The sequence below is a fragment of the Vombatus ursinus genome, unplaced genomic scaffold (genome assembly GCF_900497805.2).
Source record: "Vombatus ursinus unplaced genomic scaffold, bare-nosed wombat genome assembly UNPS02010461.1, whole genome shotgun sequence".
Classification (NCBI taxonomy): domain Eukaryota; kingdom Metazoa; phylum Chordata; class Mammalia; order Diprotodontia; family Vombatidae; genus Vombatus; species Vombatus ursinus.
The window spans coordinates 11,961,375-11,989,162 of NW_020950239.1; the positions used below are offsets into that span (position 1 = coordinate 11,961,375).

Sequence of the window (27,788 nt, forward strand, 5' to 3'; positions counted from 1 at the left end):
GCCAAAAAAAGAAAGAAAGAAATAGTATCAATGAAACATTTAAAAACATGCAGAAGGAAGTTCAGAAGGGAGTATGTACAGACAATAAGCAGGCCATTGCTGGTACTGCCATGTTAAATTCAATGTTATATATGTATACATGTGTATGTGTGTGGGTATTTTAATAACAAGCTGTATATAATAGATTCATGGTTTCTTATACAATCTTTTTTTTCCGGCCTTTTTTGTACATGGAAATGTTCATGTTTGTTGATGATTTTCTATTTCATAATAAAACATTTTAAAATTACGTTTGGAATAAGTGAAAGAACAAGTAAAGAACGAACCACTAGCTTGAGGCCAGCCGTGTAACGTTAATAGATGAGAAAGAAAAGGAAACTGCTTAACTCTTATTTTTATTTTGTCTTTTCTGTCAAGGAGAATGATCCTCAGACTGGAAAGGGCAGAACAAAAATGGTTAAGGGCAAATTGAAGCCTAGTTTAGGTGAAGAGTTGGAAGAGAGCCTCCAGGTACTTGAAATGAGTTCAAGTCTTCTAGGCCAGACAGATTCTCCCCAGGATACTAAAAGAACTTGCAGATGTGATCACTGAACTACTTTCAGTAATCTTTGAGGAATTGTGGGCAATGGAAAGAGTCTGTGGAAGGCTGAAGAAACAGTGGGCAGGTGTCCTAATTAAAATGTTAAAAAGCAAGAAGTTAGATTCCGGAAACTGTAGACAACAGTTTTGACGCTGCTCGAATTCTAGAACAAATTATTAGATGTATGTTTTGGTGAGCACTTTAAGGGAGAAACTGTGCTTACACTGACCCAGTTCACTTGACTGACTTCACAAGAACAAGTCATGGGGGACAAATGCTGTTTCCTTTCTTTTTGACAAGATTACTAGACTACTTGATCAGGAGATTGCAGTAGGTACTGTATAGATGGATTTCAGGAAGGCACTTAACTAAGGCTCTCACAGTATATTTGTAGAGAGGGTAAAGTGTGGTATGAATAATGTATGTTACAATTAGGTGGATTTCTAAGGATAGAGAAACTGTGGTCACTGAATTTTCAGGAGACAGAGCTGCAAGAGATAGACATTACTTTGAAGGACAAAATCAGGCTCGATAAAGATCCTTATGCTCTAGGAGAATGGGTTAAGTCTAAGAAGATGAAATTTAGTGGATATGTCTATCTATCTATCTATGTATCTATCTATTTATATACATTTATGTAAAGTCCTTCACAAGTTCAAAAAGTCAGCTGCCCAAATCCAAGACGGAAGAGACATGGCTAGACAGCATGTTCTTCATGTGATAAAGGAACTTGGACACATTACTCAATTTCTCTCAGCCTCAGTTGCTTCACCTCTAAAATGGGAATAATAACACTTTCACTCTTTACCCTACATAATTGCTGTTTAGAAAGCAGATTTTAAAGTATTGCCTCTGAGAATTATCACCCCCATCATCTTCATCTCTGTTACTCTCCCTCGTCGGGCCACGTCTGGAGTTTTTGTTCACTCTTAGACACCCCGCTTTAAGAGAGAATGGACAAGCTGGAGTGTATTATGTGGGGAGAGGGAAGGCATCAGATATGCAACAGGCGCTGTGCTAAGGACTTTACAAATATTATCTCATTTGTTCTTTAAACTGATGTTATCTGAAAAAGAATTGAAGGAAATCTATATGTGTCTATAATGTATAGACATATCTACGCACATATTTTATTTATTATATTTGTATGTGTGTGCATGTGTATGTATGTAGCCTGGGGGAGAGAAGATATCACTGTCATGGACGCTGTCGCATCGTTCTGCTTTAGTTTTTCCTACTTAAAATGTTCAAAAGGATAGAAGAGAGATCAGACTTACTCTCTGTAACTACAGAAGACAAACCTGGGAGTCGTGGGTGAAGGTTAAAGAGAGATATTTGTCTCAATATAAGAATAACCTTCTGCCTAAGAATTTATGTTGCTGTTGTTCAGTTGTTTCAGTTGTGTCTGACTCTTTGGGACCCTATTTGGGTTGGGGTTTTTTGGGTTTGTTTGGTTTTTGTTTTTGTTTTGGCAAAGATACTGGAGTAGTTTGCCATTTCCTTCTCCAGCTCATTTTACAGATGAAGAACAGGGTTAAGTGACTTGCCCAGGGTCACATAGCTAGTATGTTGGATTTGTCTTAAGTTGGATTTGAATTCAGGTCTTCCTGACTCTAGCCCTGGTGCTCTATCCACTGCACCACCTAGCTGCCCATTGCCTAAGAATTAGAAGTACCTGAAAATGAAAGGGGTTACCTCATGAGCTAGAGTATTTCCATCTAGAAGCAAGGCCTTTGTCATTAGTTATCAGGGACATTGTAAGAGGGATTCACAAATCAATTGTCTTTAAATTCTATGATTTCTAAGATCCCGTCCAACCCCGACATTCTACCATTAATAGGTAGTTACATATCTGAATGAATGTAATCATGAGCCCTCCATAGGGTAGTAGGGAAGAAGGAAGGGAGGATTTATTAAGTGCCTACTTACTGTATACCAGGTACTTTACATGTATGATATCATTCAATCCTCACACTTTTGGGAGGTGGGTGCTGCTATTATCCCCATTTTATAGATGGGGAAACTGAGGCAGACAGCAGTCAAGTGACTTGGACAGAGCCACACAGCTAGTAAGTTTCTAAACCTGGATTTCAACTCAGGTTCCTCTTGACTTCAGGCCTAGTACTCTATCCACTGTGCCACCTGGATGGATGCCTTTAAAGGAAGAGGGGAGAATTTTTAATTCTCTGTTTAATTTAGAATTCTTTGGGCTTTGCATTGTAGGCAACCAACTTGATCACCAAGAAAGAGCTACTGACCGTGGATCCAGATACAGAGGATAAGCATCTTGTCTATGAGATAACAACTGGACCCAGACATGGCCACCTAGAGAACAAACTCCACCCTGAACAAGCTGCCGTGACTTTTACCCAGGGTAGGCGACTGGAGGTCAGGGATCTCTGTGTCTCCCGCTATCTCAGGACCTCTCCTGCTCCCCACTGAAGGAAGGAAAGACGTTTCCCATCTGTCAGCCTAGTCGCCCGTTGGCCACATCATTCACTTCTGAGCCTATGATGAGCCACTTTATGTAGTCTTGGCTATTTCCATTTCTCCTATGACCTTTACCCCCCTTTCACCTTCCTCTCTCTCTTTCTCTCCTGATTTTTTCATATCATGGCCATGCTTTAGAACAACGTTCTTATCCTGGGCTCCGTGAACTTAAAAAAATGGGTAACTGTTTTATAGAAATAATTTCCTTTGCAATCCCTCTATATTTTATTTTATGCATTTAAAAGCGTTATACTGAGAAAGGGCCCATGGGCTTCCCAGATTGTAGCCAAAGGGGTCCAGGATACGCAAAAGATGAAGCCCTAATGTATGCAGCAAAGGCCTCATACCAGGGCTTTGGGAATTTATTTCTTCCACATTCATCTTTTACATCTTTTCCTTTGTTTACCATGGCCTGATTTAAAGATATTTTTGTTCTCCCATGAGGTTTACTTTTCTGCCTAACAAAAACACAAATGATGTGGGGTTTTTCTACTCAGAAGAAAAGCATTTTTTATAAAACCACAATAATTTAAAAAAAAAACACCTTTTAAAAACACAAAGGATTTGGGGGTTTTAAATATAGAGACATTTTTATCATATCTTTTAGAAATAACATTTTTTTAGTTTATTTGTAACATTCTTTTTTAAAATTTTGAATGTTCCAAATTCTCTCCCTCCTTCCTATTGAGAAGGCAAGCAATATGATATATTATACATGTGAAATTATGAAAAACCTACATATATATTAGCCATGTTGCAAAAAAAAAAAACAAAGAAAAATAAAGGGAAAAAATTATACTTTAATTTGTAATTAGAGTTCATCAGTTCTCCCTCTGAAAGTAGATAGCATTTTTGATCATGAATCCTTCAGAATTAAAAACAGTACTTTTGAAGAATACTTTAGAATTTCAATTCAACAAATATTAAGTGCCTACTTTGTGCCAGAAACAGAAATGATTTGGAGTTTTTTAAATTTTAAGAAAAGCATTTTATAATCATTTTTAAAAGCATAATACTTTTTAAAAACACAAATGATGTAGTTTTTTTTACTTTTAAGAAAAGCATTTTACAGTCACCTTGGGTTTTTTTTACTTTTAAGAAAGCATTTTTATAATTTCTTAACACTTTTTCAATAACTTTTAAAAACATTAATTTTTTAACTTTTTAGAAAAGCATGTTGATGGGGTGATGGGACACAAACCCCAAAAACCCTAAGGTTTCTTCCAGAGATATAGTCTTAGGGGTTTTGGGGTCCAGGCAGGTCCCACCATTCCATCAATGTCACAATCACTTTTTATTATTCGCTCAATAGAAATGTTTTTATGTTCTCTCCAGTGGATTCATTCAATTAAACAACCATTGATTAATCACCAAATGCTATATGTTAAGTGCTGGGAATGTGAGAATTAAAAGAAAAATATGGTCCCTGCTCTCAAGGAACTTATATTTGAGGTGGGAGGGGGTGCAGCATGACACATGTACAAGGTTGAGGGTACAAAGAAGAGAAACAAACAAAATGTACTAGGAAAATTTGAGAAATCCGGGAATCTGTTCAGTTTGGGGAGGGTCAAGTGGGAATGTGAAGGGGAGGGTGAGCACTGTAGTTCAGGGAAGTCCTAATGGAGGAGGTGGCAACTGGGCTGAGCTTTGGAAAAAGATGATGCCAAAAGGCAAAATGCTAAGGGGTTTGAATCCCAGATGTAATTACACAGAGTGACTTACTTCCGTTTTTTTGGGGGGGTGGGGGAGGGGGCGGGTAGGGCAGGTCAAGTTGGAGCTGCTTTTGCAGAGCTACTAACTGCTGTGGTATGCTATTTTCTTCTTCTGTCCTGGTTCTATGATCCCCATCACTATTAGTTGAACCCCCTACTCCCCCAAGCTATTACTATTTTGATTTTAACATTCTGTAGAATGCTCTCTTTTTAATAACCACTGACCCGTTGTGCCACAGTGCTGTAAGTCACTCAAGGAAATAGACCTGAGCATTTAATTTGAGGGGTGTTACCATTCTATGCTTAAACTGACTCTTGGACCATCTTTTCCCCACAGAGGATGTGAACTTGGGTTTGATACGTTATGTGTTAGATGAAGACAAGGTCCATGAGACGATGGACAGCTTTCAGTTCCTAGTGAAAGACAGCAAACCCAACGTGGTCAGTGACAATGTCTTCCATATCCAGTGGTCCCTGATCAGCTTTAAACATACCAGGTACAAATATTATTTTGTTTCCCAAAATGGAGGAATACCTCTGGTAGCAATGGAAATCAACCTTAAGTCAATCAATCAATCAATCAATCAATCAACATTTATTAAGAGCCTACTCTGTGCTGTCTTCTGAGGGGCATCTCATTCATGAGATATTCACAGGATTTTTGTTCCCATGTATATAGGTTTTGGTGGCTCATGGATAGAATGCCATGACTCAAGTCAGGAGTCTTATCTTCCTGAGTTCAAATGTGGCCTCAGACACTTATTAGCTGTGTGACCCTGGGCAAGTCACTTAACCCCATTTGCCTCAGTTCCTCAACTGCAAAATGAACTGGAGAAGGAAATAGCAAGCCATTTCAGTTTTTCTTCCAAGAAACATCAGATGGGGTCACAAATAGTCAGACCTGACTGGAATGACCCAGCAATACATAGAGGTTTTGGTTAGAATTAATCTATTAAACTGTTAAAAAAAAAATCTCATGACTTAAAAGTAAGCATTAGCTTATGTGGTTAAGGCTTAAGAGAAAACAGAAAAGCCAACAAATTTAAATAGATTGTCCTTCACATTCCTCTGTCCTTGGTACTGAGTTTTCAAGAGGATTTGTGGACCTGGGATGAACTCTGAGGCTGTGGGTACTTCTTTTCCCCTAGTATGGCAATAGGAGAAGGTGGAGGTCTGCTGAATACTATGTAGCAGACATAATTCAAACCCTCCAGAGTGAATAAGAGATTGGGATGTTCAAATCATTTTGCAAGAATAGCATTAAAAACGTATACTTGCACGCACTAAGTGTGAAATCAGAATGTGAGGAAATGGAACTGGCAGAATAATTAATGCCACAGACTCCAGATATGGCTTCATCCACGTGCTGCGCGTATGGAAGAGTGGCTCGCGATAGCATCCATAATTGAAACTCTGCAAAATTGTGCTGTTTATTGGACCCTTTGCTGTGTTTCCCCAAAATAATGTTTACTATCCTGAATTAAATTAAATTGGTCATTTGGGGGAATAACAACCATTGGAATATTTTGGATGGTTAAAAAAAGCAATAGGGGCTTTACGGAGGTCGCTGACTCCCCCCAGTGTCTGATCTCCAGGTGAGTGAATACCGGCCCAGTGAATCCTTTACCATTATTCAGAATCTCCCGGGGCCATTTGTCAGGTCATCCTCAGGAGTGGATGAGAAAGAAGCAGGTAGGGAGCACGTGATCCATGGACTTGCCTTTGCTACAGAAATATAATGTAAAAATGAAGGTACAGCACCTATTTCATTTTAACTTTTATCTTCTGATAAGTAATATAATGCCCCTGTTACGAAAAGAGTTTAAAAAGTTACTACTGAAAACTCTTTTGTAAAACTCCAGGTATCTGAATATTTGAGCTGTTAAACAGGTCCCTTTATCTTTTTCCCGTGTCTGGAGCTGCCCAAGGCCCTTTCCATAGCTTCTACCTTGTCTGCTCCTCGCTGTTCCATATGTGTATCAGAGGAAACATGTTTTATCTGTCTTCTTAATACCTCCCAAATCTTCCCTGGGCTCTACCTATGGCCCATTTTGCTGCGGTGAGATAATCTTCAGTCTGCTGCCTGAACAAGCCCTCACCTGCCATGTGTCTGCCAGCCTCCCCTCAGCACAGCGGTTTGTAACATCTTGTTTTGAGTCATTTCAGTTTTGTCTAACTTTTCCTGACCCTGTTTGGGTTTTCTTGGCAAAGACACTGGAATGGTTTGCCATTTCCTTCACCAGTTCATTTTGCAAGTGAGGAACTGAAGCAAACAGGGTGAATTGTATTGCCCAGGGTCACAAAACTAGTAAGTGTCAGAGGCCAGATTTGAACTCAGGAAGATGATTCTTCCTGACTCCAGTCCCAGCGCTCTGTGCACTACGGTACCATCTAGCCCCCTAAAATATCTCTGCACCCATAACCTATCTCATTCACTTGGAAATCTTGCCTTCCGGAGGACTAGTTCTTTCATTTAACAGCAATGCTTCTTAAAGGTGCCAAATGACTTTTTTTCTGAGTGTTAGTAACCAGCTGAATTATATATAGGGAACAGTCAATCAACAAGTATTAGTTAAACACCTACTATGTGCCAGGCACTGAGGGGGTACAAGTACAAAGGACAAACCAGTCTCTTCACAAGGAGCTTGCGTTAGAAAGGAGGAGACAGTAAGGACATGTAAAATACATATAAAGGATTACACACAAAGCAAACAAGTACAAACACATACAGATTTCCCAAGCACAAGGGAGCTTGGTAGGGAGGGCACTAGTTGGCTGGTTGCTGTCTTTCATTCTCGAAGAGGACTGAAATGATGTCACTGTGTTGGGGTCAAGGTACAGTGTGTCTGACTATGGCTGATCAGACCAGCAGGAGCTCGGAAGGCTCTACCACCGGTCGGGCACAGATAGTCCGTGTGAACATTTGCAGTGGAGATGGCTCTAAATTTGTACATCTCACGTTTCTTTTGAGCTGTCGCAATCCTGCTTTGCTCATAGAGCACAGCGCCTTCTTTGATGGGAGCAGGCCACGTTGGGTGGACCTTCACTGGTATCTCCATGTCTTACAGTCTGTTACAAAGTTCTTCAGAGAGACCTTGAGAGTGTCCCTGTATTGCTTCTTCTGACCACTGTGTGAGCGCTCACTTTGTGTGAGTTCTCCATAAAATAGTCTTCTAGGCAAACAATCGTTTGGTATTCAGACAACATGGGCAGCCCACTGGAGTTGTGCTCTCTGCATTAGAGTTTGAATGCTTGGCAGTTCAGCTTGAGAAAAGACCTCGGCATCTGGTGACCTTCAGTTGTTGGGGAGAGGGGGAAGGAAATTAGGAAAGGCTCCATGCAGGCAGCAGAAGATGGTGCTCGAGCTGCTCTCAAAGACAGACTCCATGAGGCAGACAGAGTTCAGGTTCAATTTCTGACCCTTACTGGCTGTCAGCAATAATAACTATGTGCCAGGCACTGTGCTGAACAATTATTATTTCATTTGATCCTCACAGCAACTCTAGGAGGTAGGTAAAATTATCATCCCCATTTTACAGATGAGGAAACTGAGGCAAACAAATTACGTGGCTTGGCCAAGGTCACACAGCTAGTGTCTGAGGCAGGATTTGAACTGATGTCTTCCTGACTCCAGGCTTAGCATTCTATTCACTGTGCCACCTAGCTGCCTATACCAATAGAATCATAGGTCCAATTTAAAAAAAAAAGAAACATGCCTGATTTTTAAACAGATTTATACTAGCGTCTCCTATAATGACGGGTGAAATTTATGGCCGCTTGTTCTATTTCAAGTTACAACGTCAGTGAGAAGGCCGGCTCTGTCAGCGTCACCGTGAAGAGAACCGGGAACCTCAACCAATACGCCATCGTCCTGTGTCGCACGGAACAGGGCACGGCCATCTCCAGTTCCAACCCACACTCAAAACACGGGCACCAAGACTATGTGGAATATGCCGGCCAGGTGAGTGTGTGAGGATGGCAAGAATGTCATTCTTGATCCCGAGCTGCAAGGACGGTACTCACCACCGTGGGGACTTTTACTTTGGTCCCTTTCTCTGTCTCCTTTCTGACTCCCCTGCCTTCTTCCAGCCTCTTCCATCTTCTCCTGTCCTCTGTCTTTACTCTCAGGTAACCATCTACTAGATTGTTAGCTTACCATCTGGTGTCATAAGGTGTTAACAGCCTTCCAAGGAATTTTGGATTTCTCAGGAGATTGAAAAGCCTCTTTTGGCATTTTTCTCCTATCCCTTATCTTTACTCTCAGATCTAATTGCTGCTATCTTGTTAGCTTACCATTTTAAGTTGTTATCAGCTTTATTAGGGAAATTTTAATTTTCTGGAGACTGAAGAGTCTTTAAGATTCAAAGGAATGAGTAATGATGGAATCTCAGGGAGCGTGAGGCTCAAGGGGACCTTCCCAGTGTCTCAAATCATGTCACATAGGTTCCCACCTAAACCAGCTACACATAAGTCTTGCCCTTTGCTCAAGCTACCATCAAGAGGGTCACTCTGTCTATCGAGTGTAGTGAGTGATTCTCATTGATCCACATCCTTCTAAAAGGGGTCATGTTTCATTGAAGAGTTTTTGTGATACCATTGACTTTCCTGTGTGCATGAGACTTAAGTGAAGTTTAAGCGAAATATACAATCTCCCAAAAGATTAATGGGGTCAAAGTCCATCTTTTAAAGAGAAAGGCCAAAGACCAACTAGATAGAGCCCTCACATTTAGACAGGCAGATTTTTCTTTTCTTTGAAAGAGGAAATGTTTTGAAATAAAAACATAATCGGATTTGAATTATTATAACTTTGAGTTTTCATCCAAATAATTTGTTTTGTAGATTTTTAAATGACCCTAAAAAGGTCCATGACTATAACCATACAAACCACAGATGTTTCGGTTCATGCCAAGGTCAAGAAAAACCCATTTCTCTCTATCCCTCTACTTTTTATTCATAAAGATACTCATCCTCGTATGTAGATATTAGTTTTCTACTCAAAATAAAACTAGAATAAAGCCATAAAATTTTTAAATTTTGATTATTGTTTTTAAAAATATTTTAATATTTTATTTTAAATGTAATATTAAAATATTTTGTTATTTTAAATTATTTTTATTATTTTTTAAAAATAAAAGGGTTTTTTTTTGTTTTTACTTTATGTACACATGATACACCGTATCCTTCTTCCTCCTCTACCCGTGAGCCATTCCCCATAATCAAAAATTCATTTTTAAGAAAGGAAGTCTGAGGTTATATGGCATGTTTCACATTCCTAGTCCTCCTCCTCCTCCTCTACAAAAAAGCAGAGGAAGGGATCATCTCACATCTGTTCTTTGGGGCCCATCTCTTTTTCATTGTAAGGGTGTAGAATACACTGTCAGATGTTTTGCTCTTTTCATTTACATCGTTGTCATCTTTGTATTTATTGTTTCCTTGCTTCTGCTTACGTTACTTCCCCCTGCTTATTTACATTAGTGTATATAAGGCTTTCCGTGTTCTTCTATTCATCACATTCATCATTTCTTATAGCACAGTAATATTCTATTATATCCACGTACCACAATTTATTTAGCCGTCCCCCAGTTATTGAGCATGTATTTTATTTCTGATTCTTTGCTACCACAAAAACTGCTGCTATAAATATTTTGCTGGAGAAAGCCTCTAATCATTGACTTCCTTGGGGTACGTTGTCATTCAATCATTTTTCAGTTATGTCTGACTCTCTGTGACTCCATTTGGGGTTTTCTTGGCAAAGACACTGAAGCAGTTTGCCATTTCCTTCGTCAGCTCATTATACACATGAGCAAACTGAGACAAACAGGGTTAAGTGACTTGCCCGGGGTCACACAGCTAATAAGTGTCTGAGGCCGGATTTGAACTCAGGAAGGTGAGTCTTTCTGATTCCAGGCCTGCAGCTCTATTCACTGTGCCACCTAGCTGCCCCTGTTGGGAGTATATTACCTACCACTGGAATCAGGGGCAAGGACATGGGCATTTTAAATACCACTTTCTTTGTATAATTCCAAATTGGTTTCCAGAATGGTTTGACCAATTTAGAACTCCAACAACAATGCGTTAGTGTGCCTTGTTGTTGTTCAGTAATTTCAGTTGTGTTCAATTGTTTGTGACCCCATTTGGGGTTTTCTTGGCAAAGCTTTTGGAGTGGTTTGCTGTTTCCTTCTTTAGCTCATTTTACAGAGGAGGAAACTGAGGCAAGCAGGTTTAAGTGATTTGCCCAGTAAATGTTGAGTCCATATCTGCACTCAGGAAAATGAGTCTTCCTGACTCCAGGTCTGGCACTCTATGCACTATGGCATCACCTAGCTGCCCTTTTAGTGTGCCTGTCTTTCCATAGTTCCTCCAACATAGACTAACCCTGTCCTTTGCTATCTCTGTCAGTTTTCTAGGTGAAATGTTAAACCTCAAGATTGCTCTCATTTTTGCAATTCCATTATTATTAATGATGTGGAACATTCTTTCATGTGATTGTTAATAACATGAATGTAGTACAATACCATGCTTTAAGAAAAGTGGCCTAAGAAATGAGGACATAGATGATTTCAAAGAGACTCAGAATTGTATGAACTGATAACAGAGCGAAATGAGCAGAACACGAAAAAAATTCATATTATAATATCAGTATTAAAAAATGAACAATTTTGACAGCACTACCCACCTCCTGATAGAGAGGTGATTTATTCGGATTCAGAATAAAAAATACATGTTTTTTGAATATGTCCAATTAAAGAATTCATTTTGCTTGCCTGTGCATATTTGCTATAAGGAATTTTTTTCCCAATGAAGTATATAGTGGGAGGAAGAGAAAAAGAATTTTCTGTTAATATTTGCAATTCTTCTTTTGAGAACTGTTTCTTCATATCCTTTAAACACTTACTGACTGGGGAGTGGATTTTGGTCTTATATATTTCCATTAGTTGACTATATATCTTAACTATCAGACTGTTGTCAAAAATATCTCATGCAAAGATTTTTTTCCAGTTGATCATTTCCCTTCTTATCATAAGTGCATTATTTTTAAAAAAATTAAAAAAATTTTATTTTCAGTTCCAAATTTTCTTTTTCCCTAGACCCCTTCCCAAAGAAATATGATACCTATTATACATATGAAGTCATATAAAACATTTCTACATAAGCCATGTTGCAAAAAAGAGAAAATTATAGATATGTTAATTTTGTTCAAAAGCTTTTCACCTTTATGCAATCAAAATTATGCATTTCATCTTTTTAAGTTTCCTCTGTCCATTATTAAATATTCACCCCTACCAATATATGTGTCCAGTATATGACTTGCTACTTTTCTAATTTTTTACTGTATGATCTTTAATGTCTTTATCTTTAATATCTTTAATAATCTCATCTATTTTGAACTTATTATGAAATATGCTAGAAAATATCTAAACCTAATTTTATCCAAATTCCTTTCCAGTTTTCCTAGCAGTTTTGGTCAGATAGGGAGTTCTTTCATGGGTAATCTGTGCTTTTAAGTTTATCAAACACTGTTACCAAGTTCCATTATCTATGACTCTTCCTGGTCTATTGTTCCACTGATCTACCTACTTTTCTATTTTTTTTTAACAACTGCCAACGGTTTTGATACTTACTGCTTCATGTTGTAGTTTTAGGTCTAGAAGTTTTATTTCCTCTTCATTCCTACCTTTTTCATCATTTTCCTGATACCCCTTTTTCTCCAAATGAATTTTGTTATTATTTTGTCTGGCTTCGTAAATCGTCTCTTTGGTTGTTTGGTATAGAATTACATCTGTAAGTTAATTTTGGTAGCTTTGTCATTTTTATACTGCTGTGGTCAGTCCATGAACACTAAATACTCCTCCTGGTATTTAAATTCTTTAAGAAACATTTTGTAAATGTGTTTATACAAGAATTGCATATGCTTTGATAGGTTGAATGACTACCAAATATTTTGTATATTTTGTATTTATTTTGGAAAGAACTTTCCTTTCTATTATTGGTCCATGGTCTTTGTCATTGCTGTATAGAAATGCTGTTTATTTTTGTGGATTATTTTGCAGCCTGCAGCATTACTGAAACTATTGTCTCAGTTAGTTTTTTGCTCATTCCTTAGGATTTTCTAAGTAAGCCATTACATCATAAGCAAATAGGAATTGTTTTGTCTCCTCTTTGCCTCTATTCAATCAATCATTAAGCATTTATCAAGCAGTTACTAGGTGCCAGATACTATGCAGGGCTCAGAGATTACAAAAAAAAAGGGCAAAAATAGACCTTTATTTCTAAAGACTATTAAATTAGGGAGACATCATATAAATGATTAGGTACGTACAAGATACAGGCAAAGTCAGTGGAAGGTAACTTTAGAGGGGAAGCTGTTAGCAACTTGAAAGACCTCATCTAGGAAGTAGTATTTGAGATGTCTTGAAGGATGTCAGGGATTCCAAAAAGAGAGGCAAGGAGGAAGAGTATTCCAGGTATGGGATTCCAGGCATGTAAAGGTACCAGGACAGCACATAGGTCATCAATATGGAAAGCACAGCAAGTGCACTAGTATGGGATGATCATAGATTACATTAAAGGGAGTAAAGTGTAAGAAGACTGAAGAGGTAGAAAGAGGCCAGATTGTGAAGAGCTTTACACGCTGGTCAAAGGACTTTATATTTGATCTTAGAAGTAATAGATGACATGGACAGTCCAAACAGATTTAGGTAAATTCCTTTGTCAGTTGTATGGAGGAGAAGTGTCCAACTGGTGACCTGCTGCAGTCAACCATGGAACTCCCAAAGATCCAAATTCAAATGTAATTGGGAAATATTTAACAACATAAAGATGCAGTACAACATAGATGATGTTAATTTGTGGTTTTCTAAGTCAATATGCAGCCAGCAGGTATCTGTTTCTTTTTGAGTTTGATATCACTGGTGCTGAGGATATGATTGGAATGGGGAGCAGGGAAATCAATTAGAAGGCTATTGAGAGGTGATGAGAACATGAACTAGGATGATGCCTAAGGCAGTACAGAAAAGGGGACCTTTATGAAAGGTGTTGTGAAGTTAGAAACACCAAGATTTGACAACTGGTATCTTTGTGCTTTTGTCTGATTGCTAACATTTCTACAATGATGTCAAATACTAGGGGACTGAGGGAGCACCCTTGCTTCATTTCTGTTTTTATTGGGAAAGCTTCCAGTATTTCTTTAATGCATATAATGATAGCTTTTGGTTTTAGATAGGTACTTTTAAATCATATTTACACACACACACACACACACATATTTAGCATAAATAAATGTTGAGTTCTTTGATTTTCTTTTCCTTTATATTTGGAGATCTTTCTCCTGGCCAGAATTTATTGATCATCATTGGAATTGTTAAATATAATCACTATGCATCTTGAATGAAGTACAAAAGTTCCTTTCCCCTGCCGAAAAGTGATTTGTGGATTCTTTCTATCGATATTTTTCCTATATTCAGAAATTCTAGGTATACATTATGATTTTTAGGTTTTTCAATTTGTCATGTTCTTTTTGGAGACCTAAGTTTCTTAAGTTGTCTTTGCACATCCTATGTTCAAGATTAGTGACTTTTGACTTTTATAGACTATGTGTTTTTTAAAAACAGTATTGCCTTTTGTTTCTCTTTTACAAGATTTCTTTCTACTTCAATATTTTTGTATTCCAGATTTGTTAAACTATCTTATACTTCTTTGGAAAATTCAGTTTTTTTCTAATCTACCATTTATGTTTTGATTCCAACTTGTGCTCATTCCTAATTTTTCATCTTATGAATTTCTTTTCTTTTATAGCTTGTATAATAATACCTTGCAATATCTTCTTCTTGTTCCATGTTCTCTCATGGTCCACAAGGTTCTGGGTTTTATCTGGCATTGGTTCATTTTCCTTTGTCTTATAATTTTTTTTAAATTTTTAGGTACTTGGGGTTAAGTGACTTCCCCAGGGTCATACAGCTAGTAAGTGTCAAGTGTTTGGTCTGAGGCTGGATTTGAACTCAGGTCCCCCTGACTTCAGGGCCAGTGCTCTATCCACTGTGCCATGTAGCTGCCCCATCTTATAATATTTTTAAAGAGAGCTTTGTAATTTCTTTAAGAATTTAGTGCTCATCTTTTCTTCTAGTTTCATGATCTTTTCTGTTGACTTGTCTCTCCTTGTTCTCTGGGGTTTTATTCAAATTTGTTGTTCTTTAAATCTCTGGATTTCAATCATTTTTTCTTCAAATTCACCCATCACTCACTTTTTACCTACTGCTCACTTTGATAGTGGGTACAATCCTCCTGCAGTAGTCTAAAAAATTTCTGTAATCTCCTCCCACCTTGTGGGATTCCTGGTTCACCAACCCTATCTAGCTTCTGGGGGGTGGAGGTGGGGCAGGACTGGCTCTAGAGTAGTTTCAGCCCTCTTTCCTTAAGGCAGCCACTCACTCTGGCCCCCAGTCTAGTTTTTCCCTTGGCTATCATTCTTTCTTTCTCTGTTTGCTCTGAGTCAGCATCTGCCACTTTTTGCAGGATTGGAAAGGGTGTTCTGGAAAGAGTTTCTGTAGTCTTGGAAGGTCTCTGACTATGGGGTGCCCAATGCAGAAAGCATCATGATCCTTCTCCCCCACGTGACTAGTCAGAATCATTGTTGGTTGCTTGTTGCCAGTGGGGAGAGTTGGCAGAGGTCCCTGCTAGGACCATAGATGCTGGTAAAGGAGTGACATTGTATGATTTGGCATTCTCTGGTATTAATCAATAACTTCCTACCTCTTTTATCCTGTAGATTCAACCATAATTCCTCTTTTTAGGAGTTTTTGAGAGTTTGGAGGGACTAGAAAATGTCTCATTTATTATCTTGTTGGTTACATGATAATTAATTTCCTCCATTATGTTCACTGTAGGAAATAATTCCCCACATTTATTCCAATTGTATTCCAGCTATTTTAGACCCAGCTTATTTTAATAGTGAAAAATTAGCTAAAGATTCAGTCCATCTTATGCAGATTCATTTCTGTAAGTTCGAGCTTCATTCTCTTTTTGTTTTAGATGCCAAAGCTAGACAAGTCTGACATTGAGTTTGGGGGGAAAAAAAAGAAGCATGCCTTCGAATTTGGTGCTTATATAGATAGCAATAGTTATTTCAGAGCAAGAGGAAAACTTTCTAGACACAAAATCTACAAGGTGACTCATCAAAGAGCAAGATGGTAGAGTTAATTATGTATATTTTCGTAACTTGAGGATTGGAAGACACCTTCTTATATTTTTTACAACTTTGGGATTAAAAGGTACCTTCTTACATTTTTCATAACTTGAAAATTAGAAGGTATCTTCTTATATTTTTCATAGTCAAGATTAGAAGGTCCATGTAAAGCAGCTCCCATTTTTCAGATGAACAATTGAGGGATGGAAATAGAAACTCTTTTGTGGATGCCAGGTAAGTTGGTGTCAGAGCTTGAACTCGAACCCAATTCCTTTCTGGGTTAAGTGCCTCATCTCCTAGGATGCTTTTTTAGGCATCCATGTACCCAAAAAGGAGGAAATGAGATGTTTGTTACTAGGGGCAGCTTTTACAGGCTTCTGATGTGGACCCCTCGTCACTCTCTTAATAACAGGTACAGTTTGATGAGCGAGAAGATACAAAATCCTGCACCATTGTAATTAATGATGATGATATATTCGAGAACATTGAAAGCTTCACCGTGGAGCTCAGCATGCCGGCTTATGCCTTGCTGGGAGAGTTCACGCAGGCCAAGGTCATTATTAATGACACCGAAGATGAACCCACATTACAGTTTGATAAGAAGATCTACCGGGTCAATGAGAGTGCTGGGTTCCTGTTTGCACCTATTGAAAGAAAAGGTCTGTCCATGAGCATTCTTTTTTTTTTTCCTTGAGCATTCTTGCTATTATGTGGGAGCTATAGCCTTAAAGCTTTAGAGTGGGGTAATGGAATCCTAGGTTTATTCCTAATTCTGTTATCGTTGTTACTCCTATGTGTGGCCGTGGTCAAATCCATCTTATTAAGTCAGATTCTTTCCTATGCCAAAGGTGTTCCTGGGAAATTAATCTGGCACTCAGCAAGACATATTCACTTTAGTGTAGCTATTCCCCGATAGCCCCTTAGTGGACTCAAAGAGGACTCATATTATCCAGGATGAATGAGTCAATATTGCTTCCTTCACGGTGTCTAATAATGAGGGGTAATGTCATTATAGAAAAGAACAGAGCTTTCGGTGACCCAGTTTCTCAGTCTTTAAAATAGCATGGAAAATATTTGTCACCTGCCTATCTCAGCAGCGTAATGATGTTTCATTCTAGGCCTTTTGGAGTCTTAAATAAAAAGACCTGGATAATACATGATAGAAAATAATAGCATTGGGCTCCCAAAATGCCATTCTTTCCTCAATTATTCTCCCTCAACAGAATAAGCAGTATGCAGAAGACTTCCATTCTGTGCATGTTCTTACAAGTCCTCTGTAGGCTTAATTCAGCCTTGCAGACGGGCTATACAAGATGAGTGCCTTCCAAAAACATGTACAAGCTCCCTCTGCTTAGGCCCCCAAGGCAAATAGAAAAATCAATAAAATCTACTCTCTATCAGCAACCTGACTCATAGATTGTTTTGGCCTTGTTCTGAGAAAGGAAGTAAACTATTTATAATGCTGACCTGACTCTCCAATGCTCAGAGGTGAAAGAATGCATTCCAAGATAACCCTGTGAGACAGAGCTCAGTGAAGAGAAAATAGAATCGAGGATAGTGTCAACCCTGTGTCCAAGACACTGATTTCATCAGTTTGGGATCTCCTTGCAGCAGCATATCCTTACAACCCCCTCTATAATTTAGAAGGTGTCTTAGAAAGTTGCTATGGCCCCTGGCTTGTCACTGCCTGCTTTTGTATGACCTTCAAGCTAAGAACGGTTCTTACATTTTTAAGTAAAGTTTTATTGCATTTTAAAATGTTAAAAAAAAGAAAACCAACACATTTCTTTGCTGAGGCTTATAAAAACCAACTATAGCCAAATTTGGCCCTGGGGCCATAGTTTGCTGACCCTTGACCTTGGGCTTAGAAGAGTATAGTGATTTAGCCGAAGTCGCAGAGCTAATAAATGTTAAAGGCAGGACTCAAGCCCTGCTTGGCCTGATGAGGTCCAGCATTCTCTCCACAGCACCATGCTGCCCTTCTGTAGTGAGCCATCCTTGGTAAAAATCAAAACAAATGGGGATTTACGATTTTATGATGTTGTAAAATAAAAACTTTTAGGAATTTAATCCCCTTGAAAGCCATGCGGATGCCAAGAGAATGAGTATTTTTCTTTAAATGGTTGTTAGGTTTATTATTGAATCTGCTGACTAGAAATTAATGTAGCAAATATTGCACGCTCCACAAAGCCGCAGTGTTGCCATTTGGTGAACAAGGCGGGTTCATTGATTTCTTTGGTTGGCACCCCAGACCTGATCACGGGCTGATAAAAGAGAAACAATGGAGAAGATAAATAAAGTTGTTTCTACAAACATGCATTTTTTTTTTTTTTTTGCAAACTCATTCCTGTATGGGAGTTTAACTGCAGAAGTAGATTCATAAAACCTGTGAACTGAGAACTATGTCCAGGAGACAAGTACTTTGCCTCTTTTAAAGCAATGAATACTTCCCTTATCTCTCCAAGAGCTGTGCTTATAGATAGAGGGTGGGAGGTGGGTAATGAGTCTTATGGATTATCAGAGCACTCAATGGGAAATCCATCTCTGACAACTGGGTAAAATAGTTGAATCCTCAAGTGGTTTATGGTCCATAGTCATTTGACCTTAAAAGAAGCTGCAATTGAGGAAATGTCCCAGCAGACCTTTGAAGGGATTGGCTGTGGAAGGAAGACTTCCAGAAGGTTGCGGACTTCTACAAGAGCTATCAGAGATTCACATGAAGGTTTAAGAAATGGCCATCCTCACACTTTGGTTGTCCCAACCTTTCCATTTCAGGAGATTCCAGCAGTATCATATCCGCCATTTGCTACACCATCCCCAGATCAGCTAGAGGAAGCAGTCTCTATGCTCTCGAATCAGGATCTGATTTTAAGTCAAGGGGAATGTCACCTGAGAATCGTGTGATATTTGGGCCCGGTGTCACTACTTCCACCTGTGATGTCATGCTGATTGATGATAGCGAGTATGAGGAAGAAGAGGAGTTTGAGATTGCGCTGGCAGGCGCTTCTGACAATGCGCGAATTGGGAATGTGGCTTCAGCCAAGGTGTTCATTGGGGGCCCCAATGATGCCTCCACTGTGTCCCTGGGCAGTACGACGTACACTGTCAGTGAAGATGCAGGTAAGTAATGCTCCTTCTGTCTCCCGTCATCCCTTTTTTGTTAAAATTAAAAGTAGCCACGAGAGCAAGTGGCCTTCTCTAGTATGGTATGTTGTTGTTCTTCAGTTGTTTCAGTCATGTTTGACTCTTTGTGACTCCATTTTGGGGTTTGGCAAAGATACTGGAGTTGTTTGCCATTTCCTTACTGCTTAAGAATAGAGTGGCCGTTCTATTAGAAAAAAAAAAAAAACATGGATTCTCAAGGTCATTACCAAAATTCTGTGTTGCTTTCATCGTAGGCACAGTGGATATCCCGGTTGTCCGGCATGGTACTGATCTCTCCACTTTCACATCAGTGTGGTGTGCGACCCGCCCTTCTGACCCACCCTCTGCCACTCCAGGGGTTGACTATATCCCAAGCTCTAAAAAGGTGGAATTTCGGCCTGGTGACACTGAACAGGTGAGGGGTACAGTGATCACCAGAGAATAAAGTCAGAAAGTTGGAGAACCCTGATGAAATAAACTCTTAATAATCCAGACTTGTTAATGAAGCCATCATTTATCATGGCACTCTCATTCAGGCACAATGATATTCGTTTTATATTTTTCCAGTCTTTACTTTCTTCAGAAACAAGGCACAAACAAAAACTTCATGGAAGGAGCTTACACAACACCTCAGTAAAACGTTTCCATGTCTCAGAACTAGTACTCCCCGTTTAAGGATAGCCAATGATGTATTTACACATGGGGTCCTGAGAACAGAACCCTGGAAAGGGTGTAACAAAGAAAACAGCCTTTGCAAAAGTTCAGATCAAAGAGCACCCGCAGATGAATTCTCTCACCTGGCCTTGGTCTACCAAACATAAGTGTGTTCTGGCTCTTCGGTAAGCTTTGTTTTTATCTTGTTCTAGCACTGCACCTTGGTCATCTTGGATGATGCCCAGTATCCTGCAATCGAGGGATTGGAGACATTTGTGGTTTTCTTGAGCTCAGCACAAGGGGCAGAGATGACCAAACCTTCCCAAGCCATCATTGCCATCAATGACACATTTCAAGATGGTAAGGTCTAGAACGAGCTTCCTCAAGCAGTGAATCTGCATTTCCGTACTTCGTACAAAGTTTTCTTCTTTGAGAGAGTGAATGCAATGGGGCAACAGTTTTATTTCATGGCAAAAAAAAAAAACCACCATGTTTTAACTACGTTTAAAAATCCATGAACATGGTATTTTTTTGTAGAGCACCAGCTGTAGCCAAAGGCCTTGCTTTCTCAGGACTGGAGATTAGAAAGGGGAAGGAGAGGTAAAACTGGATTGGCTTTTTCCATTTCACAGAGGATTTAAACATTGTCTTTTTGCAGTAAGGGAAGATTCATCTTTCCCTCATTTCCCTTTTCCTTCCTTTTATTTTTATCTCTTGGAACAAAGTAGAAGTTGATCTAGTGCTTCCTAGATAATAGTGCTTGCTATATATATCCACTAATGCTACTACGGTTTCCCTCACTGTCTCCCTCCCTCCCCTTCCCTCTCTCCTCTTCCCTCCTGCCTCTCCCCTCTGCCCCTTCCTTGTATTTAATATACACAGCATATGCTCTTTTATTATTTATTGATATTCCATTGAGTATTGACATTGGAGTTTCATAGGATCATAGGAAGAATAAAATCAGTGGAAGAGCCCAAATTATAAGCCACTCAGGGATAGCGTCCATGTCTTATTTATCCCAGGATTTTCCCTCAGTACCGAGCATACGTGGTGCTTTGTACATAGTACATGCTGCACATTGATTGAGGTATTGAATTGAATTTGGTTTGTGTTCTAAGCTTCAGGAAGAATTACACCCATTTCTCAACGAAAATAAATCTGTACAGTTTTTAGGGGCCTGCAGGGAAGGATATTCTACAGCTTCTTTCAATGGACCCTTGTATTCTATGACAATAATCTCTGCTAAGTTCTTTCTTTTATCTAACCTAAATCTAAACCTTAGATTGAAAATCAGAATCTAAAATGATCCCATTTTAGCCCATTTTCTCTTCATTTGTCACTGAAGGTGGATAGACCCTGGTTGTCATCATGGTCCTCATCGTCGTCATCATCATCATCATCATCACCATCTCATATATACGTATGTGTAATACATACAACATACACATGTGTGAATATACACATACACTTATGTATATATACAAATGTACTGCACATGGTGCATTTAGGCATACACACGCATGTACTGCAATATAAATTAAACATATGTACACATGATAGATATTGGTGCATATATATACACACACTGGCATATATATATATATATATATATGCATACAAATGTATATCGCACATAATACACATGTAGGTAATACATATGTGTATATACCTACACATCATACATGTACATGCACATACTCATGTATATACATATGCATACATGAGCATGTTTGTATGTATGTTGTGTGTGTTTTAGTCTAGATTTATAATTTCATTGATATTGTGTATTCCCAGTGAGGAGACTCCTAATACCGATGCACACTTTGGCACGTCTTCTGCAAACCATCATTTTAGAGAATTGCCAGGGCATTATGAAAGTAAGTGACTTAGCCAAAGTCACACAGCCAGTATATGCTGGAATCAGGACTTGAACCCAGGGTCCTTCTCAGCCCAAGTCTGGCTCTTTTGTTACTCCACAGTGCTGCCCCTTTGTTCTTAATATAGTGAGCTCAAATAGACCACTAGAGTCACCTCCAGATTAAACAACCTCATTTCCTTTTCATCTTCACCCATAGGTCTTATCCCAAGCCCTTAAATCATCTTTGTAGCTTTCATTAGACCTTCTTCAAATCTCCCTTTAGTTTTAGAGTCCAGAAGTGGAAATGATGATGATAATGGTGATGATGATGATGATGGTGTTGTTGGTGATGGTGATGATGACGATGATAGCGGCTAACATTTGTATAGCCTTTTAAAGTTTACAAAGCACTTTACAAATATCATCTCATTTGATCCTTACAATGACCCTGGGAAAGAGGTGCTATTATTGTCCTCATTTTACAGATGGGGAAACAGACTGACAGAGGTTAAAATGACTTGTCCAGAGTCACACAACTAGTACGTGTCTAAGGCAGAACTCAGGTCTTCTGGACTTCAAGTCCAGGACTCTATCTACTGTGCCACCCGGCTGCCTATAGTACCCTAGTTATGATATGATTAGTGCCAAGTAATATAATAGCCTTAGAGTTCCTGCTTGTGATCACATTCCTATTTGTGCAACCATACCATCTGCCAACTATTTTCCCCCTAAACTTGAAGGAATTTTGAAAGTGTCCTTTCAAATCTCACTGACTAACCTTATAAAATCTTACACATTTTAATATTACCACGGGCACCAGAGCAGACATTGACTCAGAATATTATTAAGAAGATCAATAAAATATTGATTGAATGAGCCCCTCCTGTGTACAAGACACTGTCTCAGTTCTTTAGTAGAAAGCAAGAAATTGAAGGATGAGTCCCACCCTCTGGTTGCTCCATTGATCAAACACCAACAACATTATCACTCTCCTTTGCCCTTGTCTCTGATTTGATACTAGCCAGCTCAGCTTCACAACAGCCAGGGTCCTAGATAAATCGTTGTGAGCCGACCTCTCTCTATGAGAGTTTGGGCTTCATTTCACCCGGGAAATGTCACCATTTTTCTCATCTCTTTCAAGGCAGGAGTTGGCATCATCACCACAAACCTTTCATTTTACATGCTATTTTTATGTATCATAACCTTAATTTGTTGACCTGAAGGTACTGCTACTAACAGTCAAAGCCATTACTGTAGTAATGGTGCTTAAGTAATGGTGCTCTTTGAAGAAGATTCTTTTGAATGTTCTTAGGAGTAAATTTTATCTGCTAGGTTTAATTTAGATACTGAATATATACTTTTGACTAATGTCAGAAATCACATGTTTTAGGTAAATCAGAGTATTCCCAGTGCTTCTGAATTGGATTAGGAGATGCTTGGACATTCCCTCCCCACCCCACATTTCCAGGTTTGGCAGGCTCAAGAGTTCATAACGGGAGCAGATCAAAGGGTTTCTTACTGCTCTAGGGACTAGACTGTATAGAGGGCATATTGATGTTTGGCTTGGCAGTCCCTGCAATGCCCTAAACACCCCATGGATCAGTGCCCTCGATGATTAATTCTATCAAAATGCTTTCAAACTCAAGGAATAGCTGGGAGTCAGCAGCACGTCACTTAGTCATCTGAATTGATGGATAGTCCAAGGGCAGATGGCAATGTGCAATGAAAGCTGGGCTCGGTGTCAGAACCTTGGTCCAGATCCCAGCTCTGCTTTTTGTCCCAGCCTTAGGTGAGTCACGTCCCTTGTGCGCTCCCCAGTTTGCTCATCTGTAAAATGAAAATCTTCTATCTGATGCCATCTTAGGCCCCTCCAACTCTATTATCCTGGAATCTGTAGAACTTTGTAGTTGGGATTGTTGGGGAGGAAAGAAAGAAAAGATGCAGGCCCAGCTTCCAAGGAGCAGACAAATAAGTGAAAATACGTGATCATGGAAATACTGGGAAATATATGCACAGAGATATTAGTGGGCAACTAGGTGGCATAATGGTTAGAGCGTTGCATCTGGAGCCTGGAAGACCTGAGTTCAAATCTAGCTTCCTCAACAAATCATACCACCTTTTCTCGGTCACAGTTTCTTTATCTGTAAAATAAGGATAATAATAGTACCTATATCCTAGAGTTTTTGTGAGGATAAATTGAGATAATGTTTATAAAGCATCTTGCAAACCCTGAAGCAAAAATAAATGAACGCTGTTATTATTTGTCAGAGATATATGTCATTTTTCCTTAAAACTACACATAAATGTGTATGCTAGAGTGCAAGCCACCCAGTGACAGCCTATTTCCCCTAAGAGTCCCATGTTCTTAAGAAACTACACGCTTTTCTTGCCCTATTTTATTCCAGAATAAAATGCTCCTCATTGCAAGAACAAAAACTGTGCCTTGAGGGCCAGATGTGATGTGTCCCATGTCGCTTGTGTGGGTTTTCATTGCTGCCGTCCCACTGTGCCGCTGATGAGTTCTTTCTCCGCTCACTAGTTCTGTAGCTGGCTATTGTGGCCACAGAGAAATTCCTGAGGTGCTAATGAGGACCCTGTTCTTCCCTCCATCCTTCCAGTGCCCAGCATGCAGTTTGCTAAGGATTTGTACCTAGTGAGGGAAAAGGATGGCATCCTACACATTCCCATCATCCGAAGTGGGGACCTGAGCTATGAGTCCTCAGTGAGATGTTATAGCCAGAGCCAAACAGCCCAAGTCATGGAAGACTTTGAGGAGAGGAGGAATTCGGATGATTCACGTATCACATTTCTGAAAGGGGAGAAGGTGAGTACACTATAGAGACCCCATGAGGCCCAACTCCTCTCGGCCTTGGCATGCTTACTTTGGTAAGTCTGGGAACTTTGGCAAATTCTCAATAGTCTAGGAACTTATTGTCAATATTCGTAATATGAGGCAATTATTTGGCACAGTGGATAGAGCGCTAGGCTTTGGCATAGAAAGATCTGAGTTCAAATCCAGAATATTAACTGTCAGTGCTACGGAGAAGTCAAGAAGAATGAGGCTTGAGAAAAAGTCCATATCCAGCATCTGGCAATTTAGAGACCATCGGTAGCTTTGGAAAAGCAGGTTCAGTTGAGTAATGAGGTCATAAATCAGAGTGTAGCGGTTTTAGAGCAGAATGAGACAACAGGGAGCAAAGGCTTTGATTGTAGCTGGCTTTTTTGAGGAGTTGAGCTGAGAAGGGTCAGAAATATACGGGATGATAACTCTGTGGGGATGGCAGGACCTACTGAGAGTTTTTAAGGATAGGAGTGAGTTGGACATGTTTGTACCCAGCAGAAAGGATACCCTTTTATCTAGTAGATTGGTGGTTGTCTTTTGTTCCTGAAGAGAACCAAAATGACATCACTATGTTGGGGTCAAGGGGCAGTGCGTCCGACTGTGGGTGATCAGACAATATGAGCTTGGAATACTCTACCACAGGCTGGGCACAAATAGTCCATGTGAATGCTTGGAGTAGAGATGTCTCTAAAATTGCACATCTCATGTTTCTTTTGAGCTACTGCAATTCTGTTTCTCTTCCAGTAGATAGGGAGAGGTTGAAGATGTTTTGGGGAGTGGGAATGATAATGGAGGAAATCTTCTGGAGAAGATGAGAGAGGATGGGATCAGGGGATTGTAGAGGGGTTGACCTTGGTCTTCATCAAAGACAAATATGAAGGATGAGGTAGTTTAAAAAAATGCGATCAGAGAAGAATGGCCTCAGTCTTTTGCCTCGTCTAAGGCAAGGTCCTCAGCTGAGAGGGGGGACGGAAGGTGCCTTTGGAGGCCTGGGGAGAGAAAAGAATATTTTGGGAAAGCAGATGTGGTGAGTGAGAATTAGAGAGGAACCAAGGGATGACCTTGCTGTAGTGGATGGTTTATGATTTTCTCCAGCTCCATTCAGGAGCATACGAGTTGGAGCAATGGAGGCAGGTAGTGAGAGTAGCGTGATGAGGTTTGCCAAGGTATGATGAGTGATAGGACGAGAGAGCAAGGGATTTGAGCATAGCGGAGAATGTCGAGTTGAAGTGGTCAAAACCGTGAGGAGAAGAGAGTATAGAGATGGAGTGATGGCCTGGGGAAGTACTGAGAGGTGGAAATCGCAGTGAAGGAAGAAGAACAGGTTTAATAATGGGAAAATCCTGGCTGATTTCATTCAGCATCTGTAGCCATTTTCTTATCTCTTTCAAGGTGGGAGTTGGTAATAAGAAAAAGGGAGAGATGGAATAAGAAGAAGTAATTATCAGATAAGGAATTTTGGAGTTTATGAAGATACAAATTTGTGAATATTGACAAGATGACCATCCCTGTGAGAGCTGAGGTGCAGTGGAAGAGTAGGTCATAGGACCAAGGAACTGGGGGTCAGCGTGTTTGAAGGAGGGTCCGCGTGCATGTCCAAGCCCACTAGTTTGACACCAGTTGGAGAGGGAGACTGAGTCAAGCACTGAAGGATTGAGGAAAAAAGAATGCCCTAGGAGTCAGTAGATAAGGGCCACCAGGATCTGTACATTGTGATAAATTTGGGTAATGTGAACCTCAAAGAAAGAGAATCTGTTGAGTGATGGTAGTAGCAGGAGAATCTAGAAGTGACAATGGGGAAATCAAAGAGGATTCCACTTACTCCACAGTGATCAGTGAATTGGAAAGTAGAAGAAAATGCAACTGGGATTAGTGACAGTGTCACACTGAAGAGTTCTGTCAGAAACTCTGAGATAAAACTATACCACCCACCCACACAAGAATATTTATTTTGTGTGTTCCTATCCATGCCTATTTTTACTGAGCTTTTTTTTTTTTTTTGAGACAATCAAAGTTAAGTGACTTGCCCAGGGTCACACTGCTAGTAAGTGTCCGAGATTCTGATTTGAACTCAGGTCCTCCTGACTTCAGGGCCAGTGCATTATCCACTAGATGACATAGTTGCCCCTTGAGCTATGTTCTTGTCAACAACCAATATGACTTGGGAAGTACGAAAGCTGAATTTCTCTATTACCATCTGAAGTCATTTTAAAAATCAAAATAAGTCGTTTCTCTTAATTTGTAAGAATCCTCAACTGGTAGAAAATAAAAGTGATTATTTAGTTTTCTGACCAAGCTAATGAATGGCTGGTGTACAGAGACCCACCCCTCAGCAGGCCTCTACCAGTGTCTAAATCAATCTGTCCCAAATGTAGAGGGGCCATTTTGGGCCACTCCAAACCGCTGAGAGCTGTTGACTGGCATTAGTGGAAATTTCTTCTTCTAGGTTGTCTCTCCCATTTGAATGGAGAAACAGTAGAAATCATTTTGTTTTTCTGTTTGTATCCCAAGTGCTAAGCACAGTGCTTTATACATATTAAGTGATTAATAAGGACTTTTTTTTTGGTTCATTTATCTATTCTACCTTTTAAAGTTATCAAGGACTGAATGTTTTTGTAACCATCTATGTTCTAACAGGCACCTAGAGGCAACTGGTGGCACAGTGATGTAAGTGCTGGGCCTGGAATCAGGAAAACCTGAGTTCAAATCCAACATCGGATCCTTATTTACTATCTCTGTGACCTCGGGCAAGTCACTTCACCTCTGTCTGCCTCAGTTTCCTCAATTGTAAAATGAATATATCTCTCAGTAGGTGCTTAATAAATACTCGTTTCCTTCCTTCCTTCTTTGTTTTTTATGACAGAGCTAAAAATGAAAAATCATCACCACAGCTAACATTTATATAGTATTTACCATGTGCCTGGCACTGTGCTAAGTGCTTTACAGTTCTTATCTCATTTGAACCTCACAACAACTCTGGGAAGTAGGTTCTATTATTACCCATTTTACAGATGAAGAAACTGAGGCAGACAGAGGTTAAGGAACTTGCTCAGGGTCACATAGCTAGTAAGTGTGTGAGGCCAGATTAGAACTGAGATCTTCCTGGCTCTAAGCCTGGCACTCTATTCACTGTGCCACCTAGCTGCCCAAATCATCAGTGGATAGGATCTGGCTTCAAATCACCTTCTCTGATGCTTTCTACCTGTATGATTTTGGGTAAGGGGGCAAGTCACTCAACCTCCATGACCCTTACTTAGTGTCTTCATCTAGAAAATGAGGGGATGGGATTAGAAGACCTCCAGGTCCCTTTCTGCTATCTAAGGCCT

General features: G+C 39.6%; 1 protein-coding gene across 1 annotated transcript in view; it reads left to right on the forward strand.

Moving 5' to 3' along the window:
* The window catches only part of FRAS1 (Fraser extracellular matrix complex subunit 1), a 475,354-nt gene that overhangs the window by 403,526 nt on the left and 44,040 nt on the right, over positions 1-27,788 (forward strand). Inside the window, exons 52-59 of the mRNA XM_027854503.1 lie at positions 2,804-2,954; positions 5,120-5,279; positions 8,575-8,743; positions 16,377-16,623; positions 18,740-19,084; positions 19,363-19,523; positions 19,975-20,122; positions 24,239-24,444. Coding sequence (XP_027710304.1) covers positions 2,804-2,954; positions 5,120-5,279; positions 8,575-8,743; positions 16,377-16,623; positions 18,740-19,084; positions 19,363-19,523; positions 19,975-20,122; positions 24,239-24,444 — 1,587 coding nt within the window. The remainder of the gene's footprint in view (positions 1-2,803; positions 2,955-5,119; positions 5,280-8,574; positions 8,744-16,376; positions 16,624-18,739; positions 19,085-19,362; positions 19,524-19,974; positions 20,123-24,238; positions 24,445-27,788) is intronic.